Source organism: Sphaeramia orbicularis, chromosome 16 (assembly GCF_902148855.1).
Source record: "Sphaeramia orbicularis chromosome 16, fSphaOr1.1, whole genome shotgun sequence".
Classification (NCBI taxonomy): Eukaryota; Metazoa; Chordata; class Actinopteri; order Kurtiformes; family Apogonidae; genus Sphaeramia; species Sphaeramia orbicularis.
The window spans coordinates 35732293-35751935 of record NC_043972.1 but is presented as its reverse complement, the minus strand read 5'-3'; the positions used below and the strand labels follow the sequence as shown (position 1 = coordinate 35751935).

The 19643-nt window shown below is 38.8% G+C and overlaps 2 protein-coding genes across 3 annotated transcripts in view; both read left to right on the top strand.

Annotated features, from left to right (window-relative positions):
• Window positions 1-1270: 1270 nt before the first annotated feature.
• On the top strand, window positions 1271-9257 carry dbf4 (DBF4-CDC7 kinase regulatory subunit). Its single transcript, XM_030157017.1, has 12 exons — window positions 1271-1749; window positions 2342-2511; window positions 2657-2866; window positions 2955-3005; window positions 3083-3152; window positions 3268-3341; window positions 3427-3472; window positions 3597-3642; window positions 3743-3868; window positions 5152-5254; window positions 7378-7493; window positions 7626-9257. The coding sequence occupies exons 1-12, from the start codon at window positions 1689-1691 to the stop codon at window positions 8452-8454; spliced, it is 1902 nt and encodes a 633-aa protein (XP_030012877.1). The 5' UTR covers window positions 1271-1688; the 3' UTR covers window positions 8455-9257.
• A 1765-nt stretch (window positions 9258-11022) lies between these two features.
• adam22 (ADAM metallopeptidase domain 22) overlaps window positions 11023-19643 on the top strand; it is a 72999-nt gene continuing 64378 nt past the window's right edge. The window contains exons 1-3 of one of the 2 annotated variants that reach the window (XM_030158317.1): window positions 11023-11319; window positions 11579-11739; window positions 15039-15115. In XM_030158317.1, the coding sequence (XP_030014177.1) occupies window positions 11223-11319; window positions 11579-11739; window positions 15039-15115 (335 nt within the window). In that variant the 5' untranslated portion in view covers window positions 11023-11222. The remainder of the gene's footprint in view (window positions 11320-11578; window positions 11740-15038; window positions 15116-19643) is intronic. The other variant, XM_030158318.1, reaches the window with a different exon arrangement.

Here is a 19643-nt window from a genome sequence, read left to right as displayed (position 1 = left end):
CTTAGTGTTTCTTTAAATATTGAGACAAAACGTCACTTCCTATTTAAGATTATTTCCAGCCTTGCTGGATTGGCTGGGGAAAAACATATGGTCACAAAGTTGAAAATAGGCATGAAAAATTGAACGCAATAGACACGACAAACATGAGATGATTTTATAGAATATGATGCAACGTTGTAGACCAACCTTTATATTTGCAGCACTGAAATTCAAAATACACATGAATGTAACGGTAAATGAATCTGCAAATTTCATATATAATAGTAAAACACTGACAAGGAACATTTACTATTATTTTACTGAAACGTATCTCTGTAAATTCAGTACACTGTTATTGCACACATCAGAACCAAAGATTTGCAAATCACCAGATGCCACTAACACTGTGCTTGGTACATTGGTAAATGTTGGTAAAGTTGCAGCTGTTTTATTTTTCAGCATAAAATGAAAGAAAACCAAAATCTGGCCATTACTAGTCTATGTGGAATTGTTTTATGGGTTGGTGTATTTCTTTTATTTCATAATATAAACCATCAATATACTCTGTAAAAAAATTATTTTCACATGTTAAAAAAAAAAAAAAAAAGTAGTATAATAGTAGTTTAATGATAAACCAGTTTAGGTCACAAGTGTCCGAAGACAGCTTATTATTATTATTATTATTATTATTATTATTATTATTATTATTATTATTATTATTATTATAGTAATAATTATACTAATAGTAAGAACGCATAATAATAACGCAATAGACGCCATACATCTATGGTTTCACGGAAAACATTATATAATAATATTTCAGACGTAATATTAATTCAAAGGCAGCACATTCACCAACGTATGTGAAATATACAGAGTTATAACTAAAAAACACACTTATATTTGCACCGTATGAAATATTATTTTGTTGGTGGCGTAATTTATTTTTAATTTAATTTTAATTTTTTTCTATTTTTGAACGTTTTGTTGATTCATGTTTTGGTTTTTACAGTCGTGTGGAAACATCACATTCAAACATTGTAGCTATATTTACCTATTTCCGGTGTTGCCAGATATGAGTAATTCCCGTAAAACTTGTCAAGTGTTTTTTTTGTTGAGGGAAGAAGAATAATATTACTACACTGGTTATGATATATGAAACTTATAAATGACTAAAACATTATTTAGGACTCTGAGGAGTCTAATGTTAATTCAAACTGGAAAGAACAGCTAGAAATGTAGTCTTGAATGGAAAACTGGAAAATGTCAAACGTGGCAACACAGACTTTCGCTTCCATTGGACTTGGTTGAAGCGGGAAAGTGTCATTTGTTAAAATTATTTGGTAAAGTTTGTTAAAACTACTCATACGGCTGTAAACCGCTTACTCGTGCCTAGGTTCTGGTTGTAAACATGCAGGTTCGGCTCCTGGCTCGTTTAATAGCATCTGCGTTAGTTTACAGAATAACGTAACAGAAGCAGAAGAGCTAACCGACACAACGTCAGTTAGTTTATCGCACAACGAGACAGCATTTCAAAGTTTAAATAACAGGAGGAAAAAGCACTTCCGTCAGACGAGTTATGTTTAATATTTTACATTTAGTACGCATGTATTTGTAACAGTTTTCCACTTCTAAACAAGTCGCCTGGAAACAACTCCTCTTTGTTTACATCCTAAGTTGTGTTGTCTGAAGGGCCAACTATTGTCTCAATGAAAGAGAATAAAATGAAGCCAAGACGCACACAAAGACATATCGAACCCAGCTGGAAAGGTAAGGTTATAATCAATGCCGTCTTTATGTTTGTATGTAATAACCATGTTTAGTCAAGTCAGCTTTAATTTAAAAGCCGGAAACAGTTTTCTCTGAGGGGTTTTATCATCTAGGCATTAACGCAATCAACATCCTCCTTCCAGTTTTTGTTTTAGAAAACACAGCCTATAAACACAGCCTTATAAAGAGTCACAAACACCAGAGAGAGCAGCAGAGGGGGTAGTCTATGTACAGAATAGAAAGTTGTGGCAGTACGATAAGTAACTCATTCAGGTAACTTCTAAAGATTTTCAGGAAAAAGTACAAACATTTTGAGAATGAGATTGAGCATCTTAATATAAACCTATCATAAGACCACGAAGTCTGGCAAAACCCAAACCCTAGACACCATTCATGCAGGGGGGCAGAGGCAGGTGATGTCAGTATGGGATGAATCTTCTCACTAAATTTGACTAAATAACTGTAAAGCCAGTAAGTTATATGAGTAGATTCATATGACTGATCATGTAGTTGAGCAGTTTTACAACTACTGGACCTAAGGGCAGTCCCTTAACAACTGTCTCCCTTTCTTATCCCAATGATGTTTTTGTAGGAAATATCACCAACACTGGTGATAAAGCAACAGTGAGCCAGGCTAAACCATCATCATGTGTGTCCTGTCCTGTTGAAGCTGCACCTTTTGCTGGGAAAGTGTTTTACCTGGACCTGCCGTCGAACAGAATGGCACAGACCCTGGAGAGGGACATACAGGATTTGGGAGGGGTGAGACGAATTGTATTACTGCTAGGTGTTTTGACTGCAAAATGTGGATATTAAAGGAAATGGGAGTGTTACCTTCATTTGTTTGACATTTATTTACTTCCATGCTGAACACTTAAGCTGAACTTTCAATTTTCTTGTCACTCAGATTGTTGAGAAGTTCTTCAGTAAAGAAATTAAGTATCTGGTCTCCAACAAAATGGAAGCTAAATATGTACACCGCCTGAGGCAGGACTCACCTGTCCCAAGTCCAGAGTCTGGACCGAGTTCCCCTCATCCTTACTCAAATCCACACCAGCCTGCGAGCCATGGGGATGTCAAAAGCAGGTTTCAGGGCCAAACAGACTCTGTTCTTCCAGTGAGTTTACTTCGATTGCTTTATCACAGTGAAACATATGATTTTTAAATATGTCTATTTTGCACCTAAATATCTTCTTTTTTTGTAGTTTTCCACAAGCAGAGGAAAATCTCTGGTGAAGAGAGTGGTTAAAGAACAGGTTTGTTAAGTCAGTGCTAATGAGTTTTCTAATGACCTCTGTTTTTTTTGTGCTCACACACTTTTATTTGTTTTTAGAAGAGGGTACACATGGACAAGATCCTTTCAAATGCTCTGGACTGGGGTGTGAAAATCCTCTATGTGGATGGTATGTCGAAGAAGTTTCATGAGTGCCTTTTTTTTAAACATCACATAATCCATTGTGTAAGTTTGTGTTGGAATGTAATTGTGTTTTATTTCATTTTCTTTCATGCTGTTTTCAGATATGATAAGAAATGTTCAGAAGAAAAAAAAACTCTGCAGCCAATTTCCTGCTACGACTGTGGTCAAAACAGTAGTAAGTTATATTTGTGTTTATGATATGTGTGGTTTTTAAACTTGTTATATTAATTTTTTAAAATTTGTTCTTTCCCTTGTAACAGGTGAACGCTCAGTCATCAGCAAAGCATGGCTTTCAGAAGGTCAAAGGTAAACATCTATCTATTTAGGCAACTAAACTACTTTTTCTTAGATGCTGTAGCACTTAACTTACAACTAGAATACATTGATATATGTTCCTGATGCACTAGACTATGTATTTGTATTGTTTTAGGTGAACGCATCAGTAAACCCTTTGTCAAGGTTGAGGATTCTAGCAGGTGAGAGACAGGACGATGTAAAATGCTGTCTTCCACCATCCCTCTTTTTGGTTTTTACAACCATCATCCATCTTATACATGTTTCTTTTGCTCCTCTCAGACGCTATCGCCCAGTCTACCTCAGTATGTCCAGTATGCCTGAGTTTAACCTGAAAACCATTCCTCCCTGTACTCCCTTCTGTGTTGACCAAAAGGGTCCTCCTGGGAGCAAGCAGCAAGGATGCAGGTATGGAGTCTCATGTCTGATCTGCTTTCAACTAACAGTTCAAAACATTTCATAAATACTATGATTTTTGAAAAGATCATTTTTAACCCCTATTTTAATGTTTAATGTCTGTTCTTGGATAATTGTTGTCATATTATTATAATTTTACAACCATTTCTCTCTCATTCATTCTTTTGATTAAATGTGTTGACACAGTAAGAATTTTAATATTTGTAAATTTGTCTGAAAAATGCCAAATGGAAGGCAACTGGAATTTGTAAAGACAGTTTTTTGAAAATATTTATTCTTCTAACAAATGGGACTGGCATGCTTTTAAAATTGGTGGAGTCATTTACACCTACAGGGGGATTGAGGTCACATGACAGTCTTTAGCCCACCTGGCCACCATGTGAGCTCTTAAGTAGCTGGGACTGAGGTCACTTTCACACCACGTTAAAGTGATCAATACCACCCACAATGAGCTGCTGTTGTACCTGTGACATCGTCCAGATGGTTTGGTCTGCATTCAAAAGTGTAATGTGAAAGTTAACCAAACCAAATGAAGATGTGAGGTTTTTTGGCATTCCCTGCCCAATTTAACCAAGGTCCCCAGATCATCCTGGTGTGAATGTACCCTGAGATACATTTGGGTCATTTCAGGAACCTTCCAAAGCAAAAAGGGCTATTCAAATGCAAACAATGTCCACCCTCACAGACTTGGAGGCATGTTCCCCAACAGTTTCTGAGGTTATCCCGTTGTTAAGTCATGAAGGGATTGAGGGATTTTTGAGCCCTGTATGGCTAATTTCTATACGTTGCCACTTCTGCAGCCTCACCTGAGGGAATTACCCACAGCTCATATTATTCTTACAAACACGGGTTTACTACAGCATGCTCTGACGTCTAAAAAAGTTAAATGGTAGGTGAGTGATTAAAATTTTTTAAAGAAAGTGTTTGTTAACAAGAATTAAAGATGTTCATGAAAGTGCATAAAAGAGTGAGGTAAAGATGTAAATATGCTTTAAACAGGCCTTAGATGCCTCTTTAAAGAAGCAGTCTCGGTGGGAGGTGAAATGTTTTCAAGAAAGTTCACTTACTGTCTGTCTGGCAGTTTTATGACTATTTTAATTCATGAACTGGAAGACCAAAAACCCCCCCAAACCTTCTACAACTGGACAGTCTGTGTAATTTGAACTGCACAAGAGGCCATTTGGTTCCTTGTCAAGACAGAAAGTAAATCTTCTAAAAATCCAGAAAAACAAAGCTGTTTTTTGTTTTTTTTGTTTTTTTTGGATTGGAAACAGAGGTGCCAGTGACAAGAGAGCAAATGGCCAAAAGAAGATCAGAGGCAAGAATCGACAAGGATTTTGCGAGTGCTGTGAGCTTACATACGACAATCTGACAACAGTAAGTTCTTAAATGTGAAGTCTGTCTACACATACCAAGCACACATGTAATTATGTCTTTATTTGTAGCATGTCATATTCAGCTTACACCCAGGATTCACAGCATCAAAAACGGACAACTCAAGTCATCCGCTCATAAATAATATTGAGTTATTACTATTGAACTGATGATAATTAACTGCAACATTTATGACCAGGAATAAGCATTTTCTCTTCATCACAATACTTATAATATAACATACAATAATGTATTATAATGGAGTCAAATAATGTTCTTGCCTACAGGGCTTTATATTAGGGATCGACTGATATGGGTTTTTCAGGGCCGATACCAATTATCAGTAGTTAGAGGAGGCTGATAACTGATATTTGAAGCCGATATTCATTTGCAGTAAAAGTGTAAAAATTGGCGTGAAAAATTTTGAATAATGCAAACACTGAACTTCGTTTAAATGCCTAAAGCATGTTTATTTAATCAAACAAATAGAAAACAATAGCTCCAGAAGTGCATGGATTTCCTAGACTCAGAAGTATCTCATCAGGTTGAATAAAAGCTTAAATAAATAGCTCCCTGAATTTTTTCCACAGTAAATAAAGTAAAATTTAAGTATAACTATAATGACTTATCTTTGTTTTAAGTTCAAACACAACAAACATACAGGGAGACTGTTGTAAACTCTTGGGCCACATGCTGACATATGCTCAACTCATCATGCTTAATTTATTACAGCATTTGGGACGCCTTAAGTTGATTTCATTATTAAATTTTATATTTTACCATGCGATAGCAGGGACCCTGTCATTCAAAACTATGTTGCTACATTATTAATGATTAATGTGACAAAAGCTACATAAAAAAGTATGATAGTTGCTATGAGTGCAATTAAACTCCTGAAAAAACACAAACAACCTTTAGGGCTTTAATGAGCACACACAGGATTTAAAATGTTCCACCATGTTCAGATAAATCACTTCTGAATTTTACTCTCTGTCAACTTCACTTTAATTTTCAGGTCATAGGACTAGAAAGCTCACAGCAACATTAGTAGTTGTGGGTTGTAGAGTTCTTCATGTGACTTTAACGCAAACACACACTATTACATTACATACCAACATAGTCTCATCCCAAATAGTCAGAAATCGACACATATGGTCAGAGCCCCATAGTGGCACTGTTTGACGCAGGGGTACTCCTTCCGCGTCGGATTTCGGAGTACACACTGCGGAGAGGCGAAGTTTTCTCATGTGAGAAGCTCCGGAGAGAAAACACATGTGTCAAAGGTAAAGGCAGAAAACTCTTCTGAAACTGTACTAAACATCCCTGTGCTCTACATCTCACAATTACTACTAATGTTTCAGAAGAACGTCAGAGCAGAGTAAACATTAGCGGCAGCTCTGCTAACACATATTACCTCCTGACATGTCTGAGAATTAGTTAAAAGAAGACTGCTGATAATATGGAGATGAAAACAGTCTGTAATAGAAAAGCATGTGTGTGTGATTAAGAGAGAGCGCCTAAAAAACTCAGTTCACTTGTTTTAGGGAAGCACGCTAAGGTGGAGTCTGATGAGCTTTTACCAGAACATTAGTTCATCAATCTGGCTCTAAACGCTCTGCACACTATGTATTAGTAATGGAGAAAATGTTTGTAGAACACAGTCTCATCCCAAGTCAGTCCCAGTCTGTGTGTGTGAGGACAGCTTCCGCGTCAACCAATCAGAGGGCGCAGAGTGGATAGTGCAGGAGAGAGGGGGGGCGGGCTGCATCTGAGCCGAAATAACCCAGTTTTAAATTGATTTCTTAATATCAGCCCGTCGGATTAAAAAAAGGCCGATACCGATATACGTCAAATTTCCAACTATCAGTGCCGATAATCGGCCTGGCCAATAATCGGTCGACCTCTACTTTACATTAACATGTACAAAGCTTTCCTGATGGTACAGTTGTCACATTATCAAACAGATGTCTTACAAGATGTAAATTAACTTTTGCTGTTAACTGTTACTGTTTCCCTATGGGATGCTCTTTTATGCGTAATTTGCTCCACTGTACATTAGAGGGAACTGTGTGACCTCTACTGGACATCTGTCTCTATCAATAATTTAACTGGGTGGTTTTGCTCAGCATCTACAGAGTGAACGTCACAAGGCTTTCTCCAAGAGTGATGAGTACTTGGTGGTGGACAGACTAGTTTCAAACATGCACTGCAACTTGATCCACATCAAATCTAAAATGAAAAGGTAATTCTAAAAAAAAAAAACCTCATTTGGATATACAATTCTTGTAACTCATTTAAATGTTATTGCTCTTAAAACATTGAAACTCCTTGCATTCTGTTCTACTTTACTCATCTGAGATGTTTTTGATCCCAGTAAACCAAAGTGCAGTGTATCCTCTGTTGTCATCAGTCCTGGACCATGTGGGAAAACTAAGCCAAAGCACAAGGGAGATGGTGACACCACAGAGACTATTAAAGAGGAGCAGCTTATCAACCACACCGATGAGGGACATGGGAAGTATCAGATAGCACATGCTTTAAAAATCACCTCTGATTCTGGTCCTGCTCCTCTTCATCACACAGAGGGCAACAGGAGGTACTGTCGCACTTACTCAAATACGTCCAAGCACAGATCCCTTGGACGAAAAAGACCATGTGGACAGAACTGGACTTCATGTTATCAGGCTGATCAAGACCGAACTCCTCAGTTCAAGGAGGAAACAGCTCCCTCTAGAGGTGAATGTGTTGCCTCTAATCAACCCTTTCCTCCTGGAGTTACTCCAGTTGATCTATGGGGACCAATATGTCAAACAGACATTGACAGATCAGCCACAAACACTCATGATATGAACACACAGAAGGAAGCATCCTCAAAAAGCTTGAATGTTATGACAAAACAGGAGTCTCCAAAGAGGCAGGACACTTCACTGTGTGACATGAAGCGGAGTGGAAATGTCAAAATGACTGAGAACAGTCTCTCAGAAAAGGAGACTGGTCTTCAACCCCAAGACTTCTCACCAGTACGAAGAATACAAAGAAGGGTCAGAGTTTACAAGCGTAAAAGACGTAAAGTCGATGCACAGGTTTTCTGCCAAGAACATGTGCAGTTAAATGACAGCGCTGATAACAGCTTACTGAGGCTGTGGGAGCTGTTTCAGTCTAGTGATGACATGGACGTGGAATTTTTGGGGTTTGAGGACTAATAAGGAACCGAAGGGATTAAAAGGATTAAAAATGCCAAATCTCCAAAAACATTCTCTACCATGGACTGAATGCTGTGATGATTTTTAAATTTTGCATACTTTTCCTCAGTTTGATTTCAGATGAAAGGCAGCTGCTGATGTGTAATATGTAGAATATAACATGGTAAAGATATAAAAGATGTACAATATATTAAAAATGATAATTACATTTACATTGGCCTTAAAATGTGTACTTTTAACATTACATTATGCACATACTTTGTGTGACAGAATTGATTGAAATTGAATTTATATTTTGTTCAGAAAGGATTTAAAATTGAATGTATTTTGCACAAAATGTCAGCTTTCACAAAACTGATCTTTTTCGGTTTATGATGAAAAATGTGTTTCTGACATGATAATGTCCATTCAGTAAAATATCCACCATTTTTATGTTTGCTACGTGTTGTCCATGCTGCTTAAATCACTGCTTGCAATATTCATTGTTTCATACAGATATTTTGTTCTTTTCACAACAGAAAACAAAAAGTTGACCTTACAGGGCATCAGGTTTTTTTTTTTGTTTTTTTTAACATAATACTTTTACAAAAACACACAACCAACTGCAATAAAATGCCAGCCACAGACAAAGGAGAAAAAAGTCAATTTGTTTTGTAATAATCATTTGATGGAGAGCACTTTGTTTGGCTCTGAAGCCAGATGTAAACAAAGATGAGTATAGAAACAAATGTATAAAGTGTCACAAAATTTAACAAATTTTTTGCCTCTGCCAAATAGTATATTTTACAGTTTTGGTAAATATATTTAAGTCTCTACTAAATACAAGATGTTCTGTTAAAGGAGCGTCATACTGTAATGAAAATAGAAGGTTAAAAAATGCCTGATTTTACAGAGTTATCAGGATGATGAAGACACATCTTCTAATGATTGTTCCATAAAACAGTGACTCTATACAGAATGACTCAATATGGATCTTTTGCTGATGTGTGATGCTCTTTTGTTTGTGACATTTTAGAATTCTTAAGTGCACTTTTCATGACCTTCCTTCATGTGCTTTTTTTCTGATGCATTAGCTCAGCTTTTCTCTGCATTTAGTGCATTAGTATAGTGGTCTTGTTCTCCCTCACCGCTTTCAAATGGATGCGCCGGGTCAAATGGGAATCTGTGCTGCTGACATTTATAAAAGGACTTAAGGAACAATCAGAAATGCTACAAATAAGAAGATGATGCAGAATGTGATCATTTCGGTTAGTTTTCCCCTGCTCTTACTGCACATACTGATTTAACACAGTCTGATACAGGAAATCATACAACTCTACCTCAGTGTTACAAATGCAGATTCTCTGTATCTTGCCAGTAAACAAACTGGCAGCAGGAAAAAAACTCTAAAAAAGCGACTCATCTGAAAGACAGCTGTTATATCTTCAGCAGTATTGTACAGTTATGACAGATTTTGCTGACTTTTGCCCCTGATGCATCAATCTTGAATAAACACATCACATCAACAAAAGAAAATTGTTCTCAAGGAATTATTAATGCAAAAGAATTTACTGTGGGGTGACGAAGAAGTCCACAGTGAGCAGGCATTTGTGAGCAATGTTAAATAATAAAAAAGACATCTCAACACTTGGAGGTTTTTGCGAACACGGAAGCAGAAGAAGAGGATCATGATTTTGCATAATCTTGTTGACTTCGTAAAGGAAAAAAAATCTTCAATTTTTCTGAACTGGAGCTGCTATTGGACATCCTGGACAGGTGGCAGGCTATTGCAGAGAGGGTGTAGAAAGACAAACAAATCCTTCAGAGAAAACCCACTAAGACACAGACAACATGTAAACTCCATGTCCCATCTGGCCCACTCTGGGCTTCAACCCAGGGGCTGCTGGGAGGTGACGGTTGTAACCACTGCGCTACTATGCCCCCCAGGAATAACCACCCAAAAAAAGAAACATAAAAAAAAAAACAAAAAAAAAAACAACAAAACTCAGAATCCGTCACATTAAAGTGTGATGTTCAACTCTGCTTCACGGTTCAGTCAGCAACAGACTGAACTGATGCTGATCAATCAAACCAATAGATCAATACTCTATTCACCTGAGACCCAGGAAAGTAATAGTTAGAAACAGCATGATGCAACAGTTTCTTCAGATACATTAAAAAAAAAGTAATCTTTTATCTAATATCCTTTCCAGTAGACAGCGTTTTTGTGTTTTTTTTTTTTCTTTTTCTTTTTAAGTAAAGCTGTGAAATTGTCGAATACAGGGGACGAAAATACATTGCTGGATCTCAGGAAAATACAATATTACCAATATTAATAATTAAATGTCCTAAGGAAATGAAATATAACTGTTAATTGAAAAATAAAAGGATCCGAGACATATCTGTTTAAATCTGATCAGGTGGTCTGAAATGAGACCAGATTTTGTAAACAGAACACAGATCCATGTGCAGGAGAGGGTTAAGGAGGTGTCCCCAGTCCTCTCCTCCCCTTCATCCATCCCTCCTCCTCTTCTCTTTTCTCTCTCTCTCTCTCTCTCTCCCTCCCTCTCCCTCCTCCCTGCCTCCTCCGTGCTGCTGATCCGCAGGGTCTCGGTGCGCTTAAAAGCGCTTTGCGTTCAGACACGTAAGGACCCCGATGGCCCCCAACCGGAGGGACTGCGCTAAGCGTACAACCCGAACCGGCTCCAAGCTCCCCTAGCGAAGGCAGGACCCCGAGAGCCTGCTCCTGGAATACCGCATTGTGTTTTCATTTCCAGAGAGAGAAGGTGATGCTGCTGATGATGCGCCCGCGATGGTGGATTTCCCTTTTGTGCGTCTGTGGATTGATGCACGTCGGTCACCAGAGCAGCCCTGACGCCCGAAATGGTAACGGATGCTGTTTTAGAGATTGCATGAAATATCATCGCGCAAACACATTGTTAATTCACACGTAAAGGCCTGTGTTTGTTTTTCTTTATTATGGCTTCGGCTACTTCATGATCCTCCTGTAAATCTGCATGTAGCCTGTAGCTGCTTCATGTTATCAAAGGAAACAGGACCAATCGACGGTTCAGATGGCGGGGTTTGTGCTCAGTGTGTGTGTGTGTGTGTTTACTGCAAAGAGGATGTTTTCCTCTCTGTGCAGGAGACGCCTTGTCGAGCTTGAAGGCTCTTCGTGATGCGGGCAGGTTCGTCGGGAAGGAGGACACGGTGCCTGTCCGCCTGCTGTACAGCAGACACAACCACAGCCAGATCACACAGGAGCAGCTCAGCACCAGGGTGAAAGCCAGCCCCGGATCCGCACAGGTACACGGTGTCTCAGTGTTGTCAGCGCCCACATGGAGGCTGTGTTTGATGGATATTTACAGGGAAGGTGCCTCTGTTTCCGCCTTGTTTATGTCTGCATTGACTCATCTCCTCCTCTACTCTACCCTTATCCTCACAAGGGGAATTCATAATTAGATAATTACCAACAAAACAGTGAAAGCATGAAACGCTTAGGCAGGAGCAGGCCGCACCAAACAATTAGAGTCTGTCTGCAGGTGCTATATGGGTCAACGCTGCCTTCATATGCAAAAAAACAAAAAAAAAACAAAAACAAAACACAGACCATACTGCCCTCCAACTGATTTCTTATACTGAACTCATACAGGGACCACTGCTTATTACCACAGTGTACTTTGAAAAAGATACCTGATATTGTCATCTGGACAGTGCTGAACCAGGACAATGAATAATTAAGTGATAACTTGCATTTTGTCTGTCCCACAAGCTGCTAACCTCCCACCCTTTCAAATTCATATCTAATGCCCCATTAACCAGCAGCTCTCATTTTATTCATGAATGGAGGATGTCACCAGAGACCAGACCAGTGCCCTATATTATACACATACATTAGAGTATATTTACATTGATAAATAACCTGAAAGAGGTGCCAGTAATTACACAGCCTGTCCAGCAGAGTGCACTGACAAGGATTTTAACATGTCATACTTTGTACACATTTAGTACACATTTTGGCCAAAAATCTACATTCATTCATTCATTCATTCATCTTCTGAGCCTGCTTTATCCTTGGGTCGTGGGGGGTGCTGGAACCTATCCCAGCTACCCATGGGTAAAGGCGGTGTACACCCTGGATGAGTTGCCAGTTCATCTCAGGACTTGGCCAAAATTCATTTTTTTATTCTTTTGAGCCGAATATTTTTTGGTATTGAACTAAAATCCCAGTATCTTCTACTGTGACAGGCACATATTTATTGCAGTAATACACAGAATCATTTTAGATAAAAATTACTCATTTACATATAAATATAGAATCGTTAAATGGAATTCTATATGATAGTCCTGTTCTACTTTCCTAACACTTTGTAATACGTTGTGGACTAGAAAGTACAGTAGGATTTGTTTGGGTTAAACCTGGTTTGTGAAATCTATCATTTAACTAAAGGAAGAATTAGATGTTGAAAATTATAGTTCAAAAAGTCACTGGGACAGTGAATGTTCTTCAGCACAACAACCTACAAGAGCCATTTGGCACTGGCTGTAATAAGTGATACAGTGGAAGAATAATCATAATCACTGTAACTGTTCACTGACTCAGTTCACTGAAGCAGCGTGTCTGCTGGGTTCATTTCAAGGGATGAGTCAATTAGCATTGTGCAAACCTGTCATGCATTTTTTAATTTGTGCAGCTTAGGCTTGTGTAGGCTAGCCTATTCAGGGCTCAGAGAGTGGAGAGGGCTACAGATGGTGGCAGGCAGGGAGGTGTTAACCCTTTGTCTCTCTCACACCTCAGACAGAGCTGCAGCTCGATGGGTAAACAAGCTAACAGGAACCATCTGCCATCACATATCATTTTAATATTTTTCTTTTGAAGCTGATACTAATCTGATTACAGGTGTGGCACATAACACAACCAGTCTGTGAAGTGGATTTCATATCAAATTCAATAATTTATGCAGGAGAAATTACCATTAAGTTCAATATTTTCTCTAATCATTTTTTTTTATGCCTAAATCCCAATAGTCATTCTCCTGAACTAGTCATACTGTATGTCATGTCTTTTAGGTAGATTTACTGTGCCTTAGAAATACAGATACTATTGTGTCAGCTCATAGGAATTAAAATAATTTTCATAAGGGAAGAAGTGGGAATAAGCTTTATCAAGCAAAATAATATACATTAGAAATGGAGAATGGATGCACAGAAGAGGAGATAGGCAGTGGCTTCTTTGATTAGATTTTTCATGTTCAGAGCCTCATATTCTCCAGGGAATAGAAACTGGTCTGAAATCAACTGCGATGACATGAAGTTTGATCAGTTATTGGCTGTTTTTAGATCAACAGCCTAAAAACAAATCTGTCAAATAGTTCCGAGGATGTGTGACACAGAGGGAGGTATTTATAGACTTCTGTTGCATCACCTATTTTCAGTCTCAGACACAAACAGCCACACGACTGAATGAGCAGTGTAGAGTTCAGCAAAGTGCTCTTGTTGTTTTGGTGGAAAAAAAACAAACATTTCAATTGTGTGTGTGTGTGTGGTTTGTATGTTTGGCTGCTTCCTCTCTTTCTGTGTGCAGAGGATTGATAACACTTGCAGTCATACTTTCACAGGCACAAGTAGAAAGCCATTCCTGTTATAATGCAGAAATCAATGTAAGAAGAGTCAGCAGCAGTCTTAGAATATTGGCTGGGCTCAGTCACGCTGGGATGTGCTTTTGTTAAACACAATTACTGGTACCTCCTCCCATCATGGATTCAGATTCAATCTGCCAGATTAGATTTCACCCGAAGTGTGCCACGGTAAGGGAAATCACTCCCTCACGTTTTCACTCACTCGTATATGCATTCAGCTCTCACATGCACAAACAATAGAGTCTGTGGTCATCAGGGACATCGTGGTTTAAGGTCATTGTAGGGTGAGCTTGAGGGCACCTTGTTAAAAGGAAACAAAACAAAAAAAAGAAAAAAGAGAGCGCGCCCCTCCTCCTCCTTGTCCTTCTCTCGTTGTCATGCAGTGTCCGGTCTGTAATGACAGCCCATGGGCTGAGTCTGGGGGAGGGTGGGCTGTGCTGTAGCTCAGCTCAGGGACTCCTCTGGACCTGCACAGGAATGATTGTAGTAGGGGGATTTCAGTGACCCTGAGGGTGTGTAATAAAGCCTGCACCATATGTGCCCAGTGCAAGGATGGATCCGACCCCTCCTCCAGCCGTGTTTGAAGGAGGTGTGTCTGCATGTGTGGACATTCATCATCACTTTTTACTCTTTTTTTTTTAGAGTTCTGACAAGATTAAATCAAATCTAATGAGGCACATATAGAAGTGATGTTCATGAATGTGAAATAAACAGTTGTAACTTTGCTGACCTGTCAAGAGCATTGCTATACATTGTAAGATGTGCAGCACAAATGCAAATGAAGACCAAACCTGATGACTTAATGAACACTGTTATTCTTGATGCTGAATGGTAAAAAACAGAACACAACCATCCATCAATGTAGATGAGAATTGATCCATGCATACGATAATGAAGAGACCCATGAATATGATGCATTTAATGCAAGTGCTTAAATAGGTGACATTGTGTTTTCTGTCCTTTTAGGTGAACCACGTGGCCCAAGCCAGCTTTCAAGTTGACGCTTTTGGCAGAAAATTTATTTTGGATGTGGAGCTTAATCAGTGAGTATTTCACGAATAAGTCAGTTTATCTGTCATTGATCCATCCATTATTTTGCATATTAATGTTTTTGCTGCTGATACTGTTGATGTTTCCCACCATAGTGTAGATCTGTGTAAATATTATTGATCTGAATATTTATGTGAATGCCCACTCAGTGACTTTACTTTCTTGTTGACATGACCCCAGCTCAAGTCTTACTTTATGGAAATCTCTAAGCACTTTTTCCTTTTTTCTTTCTACTTCTAAACACACAATTGTCCATTAAACTGGTACTGACTCTAGTATTTTAACTGAAGTTGGTGGTAATGATGCCAGAGGACAGGCAGCCTCTTTGCACTGCTGTTTATTGCATTGGCTTTTGGGAATACTTTCTTAGGACATAAATATCTAATGTTGCTGTGTGCCACTGTATGAATGAATATATATATCTTGTGTATGTGTTCGTATGTTTTCTAGGGGTCAGATATTGTGTGTGTGATTTAGAGTACCCATCATAATAGGAAGTGATTTACGGTAAAGGCTGGAGTGCTGCCCTGTCAGACACTAATATTGATCACACTGCTGCTGATGGAAAGTGAGCAACTCCCTCTTTCCCTCAACTCTCTTTCTCTTTCCTTGCCTTCACCTCATGCATTTCGCTTTTATAACCTCTTCCCGCTCCCATGTTTTGCCTTGTTTCCCTCTGTCACTCGTCAAGATCATGCCTTGTTAGTTTCATTTAGCCCCCAAAACACAAAGCCTGTGCACTTAGCGCCCAAGCGGAGTGATGCTGGCTGCTCATCACAGCGGAAGTCTCTCCCCAACTGAGTGAAACATTACATCACAGGATTTCCCAGGTTTAGACGATGTGTTTCTGTAAAACATGCAACCCGCTGCATGACACATCGGCAAGTCATGTTCACGATGCGGAGTCTGAACATAGACACACACGCATAGATAAACACTCTCAGTCCTGCAATCAGGCTTTCACACACACTTTCATCAACACTCATTTTTCCCATTTGATGCAGAGTCATTATTCATCATCTGTGTGACAGCGTCTGTTCACAATGTCCTTCCCTCAAATTTCTTAACATGATTTAGGTAGAATGTCTGTCAGAAAATCCCCTGAAAGGAAACGCTTAAGCGAAATCCTGTTTTAACCTACCAGAGAGTGAATTAGTCACCGACCACAGTCTTTGGCCAACAATTTGATGTGTGTGGCTCTGAATAAAAATGAGATCATTGTGGTGATTTGTATGGTTTTAAAGACTATGGGGATGCTGGGTTTTGGCTTAACTGCAAAACCATGTCTGTCCCATCAGGGATATCCATCTCTTATGGACGTAGATCTCCAGTTTCCCTCCGTGTCACAACCAGAACACTTTCCTACTGCCCTCCTCTGTCCTCACCTCTTCACTCCCACCCTCCTCATCCCGCTTGACAGTCACACTGATTGTGTTTACAGATAGCTTTCATTCCAGACAGAAAAAACCCAGCTGCTGTGTTTGTGTGTTGCCTCTATGTGTGTGTGTGTGTGTGTGTGTGTGTGTGTGTGTGTGCGCGCGCGCGCGCGTGCGCGTGTGTAGGAGTGGGATGCACAGTATTTTAGCTGAATGGGCTAACAGTGTTTTTTTTGCTCTGTGTGACAGTCTGCTCAGTTTGATCAATGAGTGACTGATTGTTGTCATGGGCAAATAACAGAGGTGTGTATTTTTTAGTTTTGGTTTGAGTCTAGCACTGAGATGTGTATTATCATCAGCATTTTAAAATATATGCCCAGAGTAGTGTTTGGCCAGAGATTGTGCATAAATAGAGTGTAGGTGTTTTTAAAGTCATAAGTGAATTTGAAGAATACATGAGATTTTTGAACATGTCAACATATGTTATTTTGCTTTTGCTTTCAAATGTGAAAATGTTATTTGACTTGAATTTTTTTTTAACCATAGATATTATGTAATCGCCTGCATAAAAATTTTAACAGTTAGAGGCAGATCTGTAAAGCAGATCCAAAAACAGAGGGTGAAATCTTTCTCTCTTTCTTCTTTCTTTCTTTCTTTCTTTCTTTCTTTCTTTCTTTCTTTCTTTCTTTCTTTCTTTCTTTCTTTCTTTCTTTCTTTCTTTCTATTTATCTATTGTCACAATAAGGTCATTTTACGGTAATTTCATTGACTGTGGGGCCTGGGTGGAGTTATATACTGAGTGCCTGTTTTTAGAATTTTCCCTTATTGTTAGTTACAGATTATTACACAACAAAATACATATTTTATTTATAATAGGCCTTTCACTTCTAAGTGGTCACATATTGTATATACTTCATGTAATGTATAGTTTATATTTTCAGAGCCACATTATTTGAAGTTACTTTACTTAGCATTTTAGTATTAGTATTAGTATTTAAACATTATATAATCATTTTAGAAGAAGAAGCAGAAGAGAGAAGAAATGCCTTTATTTATTCCTTATTGGGGAAGTTCAATTTTTTCACTCTGTTGTTGTTTTGTACACACACAGAGGTCCAAATACACACGTGCACAAACAGGATCAATATACATGCACTTGAAGTGTAGCGAGGTGTCAGGGTAAGCAGGCTGCCACATGGTTAGGAACCCTGAGCAGTTAGAGGTTTGGTGCCTTGCTCAAGGACACCTCGGCAGTGCCCTAGTGGTGAACTGGCACTTCTTCAGCTACCAGTCTGCATGCACTAACTTGTCCGGGGTGGGAATTGAACCGGTGACCCTCTGGTTCCCAAGCCAAGTCCCACCAATTAAACACCACTAAGTGGAGGCTGTTGAGAAAACAAAATAAACACAATATTGGAAAAGTTTAAATGGTTGACAAACTGCATAATAACAAACATTTAAATCTCAGTGCTGTTAATTACAAAAATGTGTATATGTCTGGCTTATATGGCAGAAATTAGAATATTGTTAAAAAATTTTTGTATGCGTTTCCATTCATTCATTCATTAACCTGATTGTCCAGTTCAGGGTCACACGAGGGTTTCCTCTCCCAGCATGCTCTGCACACAACTCTGGCCACCATTAAGAGACTGCACAGAATTTACACAGAGACATTTTGTTCAGTCAAGAAATTTGGTGTGAGAAATTATTAAAATTAGTGTGTTTTTTCTACTAAGCATAATCCGCTAAGTGAGTGTGTGATTTAGTCGTTTAACTTTTTCATCAGTAACACGCTGTATTGACACGAGCCACCAATCTGAAGTGTCTATAGAGAGAGAATGAGGAGGGGGGAAGTGATGGGTCATGGGGTCTTTCTTCCCTCCTCTCCCTGCCTTTGTTCCTTTCACTCCTCCATCTCAGATTTACCATTCATGGGACAAGAGTGGGCTGAAAATGTGCAGAGGGTTGGGGGTTTGACTCTTTTTTTAATCATCCTCAGCCAAAGCACACACATCTCCACCCTTGACTGCCCCCCCCCCCCCACACACACACACACACACGCACACACACGCACACACACACACTTTCCACACCCACTCTTCATTCAGTCCTGGTCCATCTACCCCTCTACCCCGCCCCTCCCACCTGCTCTTGCTGAATAATAGATGTTGCTGTAAGATTAAAGAGGAGTGTGCGCATGCATGTATGTGTGCGTAATGGCTTCATGCTCCTGGACATGGTGCAGTGAAAAGGAAACATTTAGATGGTGTTCCTGCACAGTGTTGCGTTGAACTGCCTTCTGCAAAAGCACAAATAAAATACACTAGGTTTGCACATACTGTACCCATACTGATGACTCGAACACAAAGTTAATCAGCCCAGTATGTGGTGGAATAAGTGTGATATGCTCATTCAGCAGGAGTCATAATGTAGCACGGGCCAGTCCAAACAATAAAAAAACTGAATAGTGCTATGTTCAAGATGTATTTTACAAAAGATCTAGATGATATGGCCAGAAAATCTTGATTTTTTTCAACATAATCGATGATTCAAGCTTTTAACAATAATAATCTTTTTTACATGAACTCAAGAAAAAATAATTCAAAATAGGTTTCTTCATCAAATTCATACATGTATGAGCAATATCAACAAATTACAATAATTACAAAAAAACTGAATTGGCAAAAGTGCAGTTTTGTGTTATTCTGTGAAAACTAATAACTGAATATACCTCCATTAGGCAGTGATTAGAGGGTAGTATTCACTGTGAATATATTACAAAAAACAAATGCATCCGTAGAGCAGTAAATGTCTCCATTTTATGATGTAGGGATTTTCTTTCACACCATCTTTTACTTGAATAAATGTGATATATGTTGCCCAATGCAATTTCACAACATAATAAATGGGAGGTTGGCTGAAAATGGATTTTAAAGGCTGATATAATAATGATAACTTGGAGCAGAAAGATGATAGTTTGTCAACATCACCTGCCCTCACCCTCCTCAAAAAAATTCTGCGCTGTTAGGAATGAAATACATTTGACTTTCTGACAAACTGAATAACTGTTGAAATGAACATCTGAGTCAAAGTAATAAATATCTACATAAATAAATCTAGATCAACAACACCAAACCACAGGAGA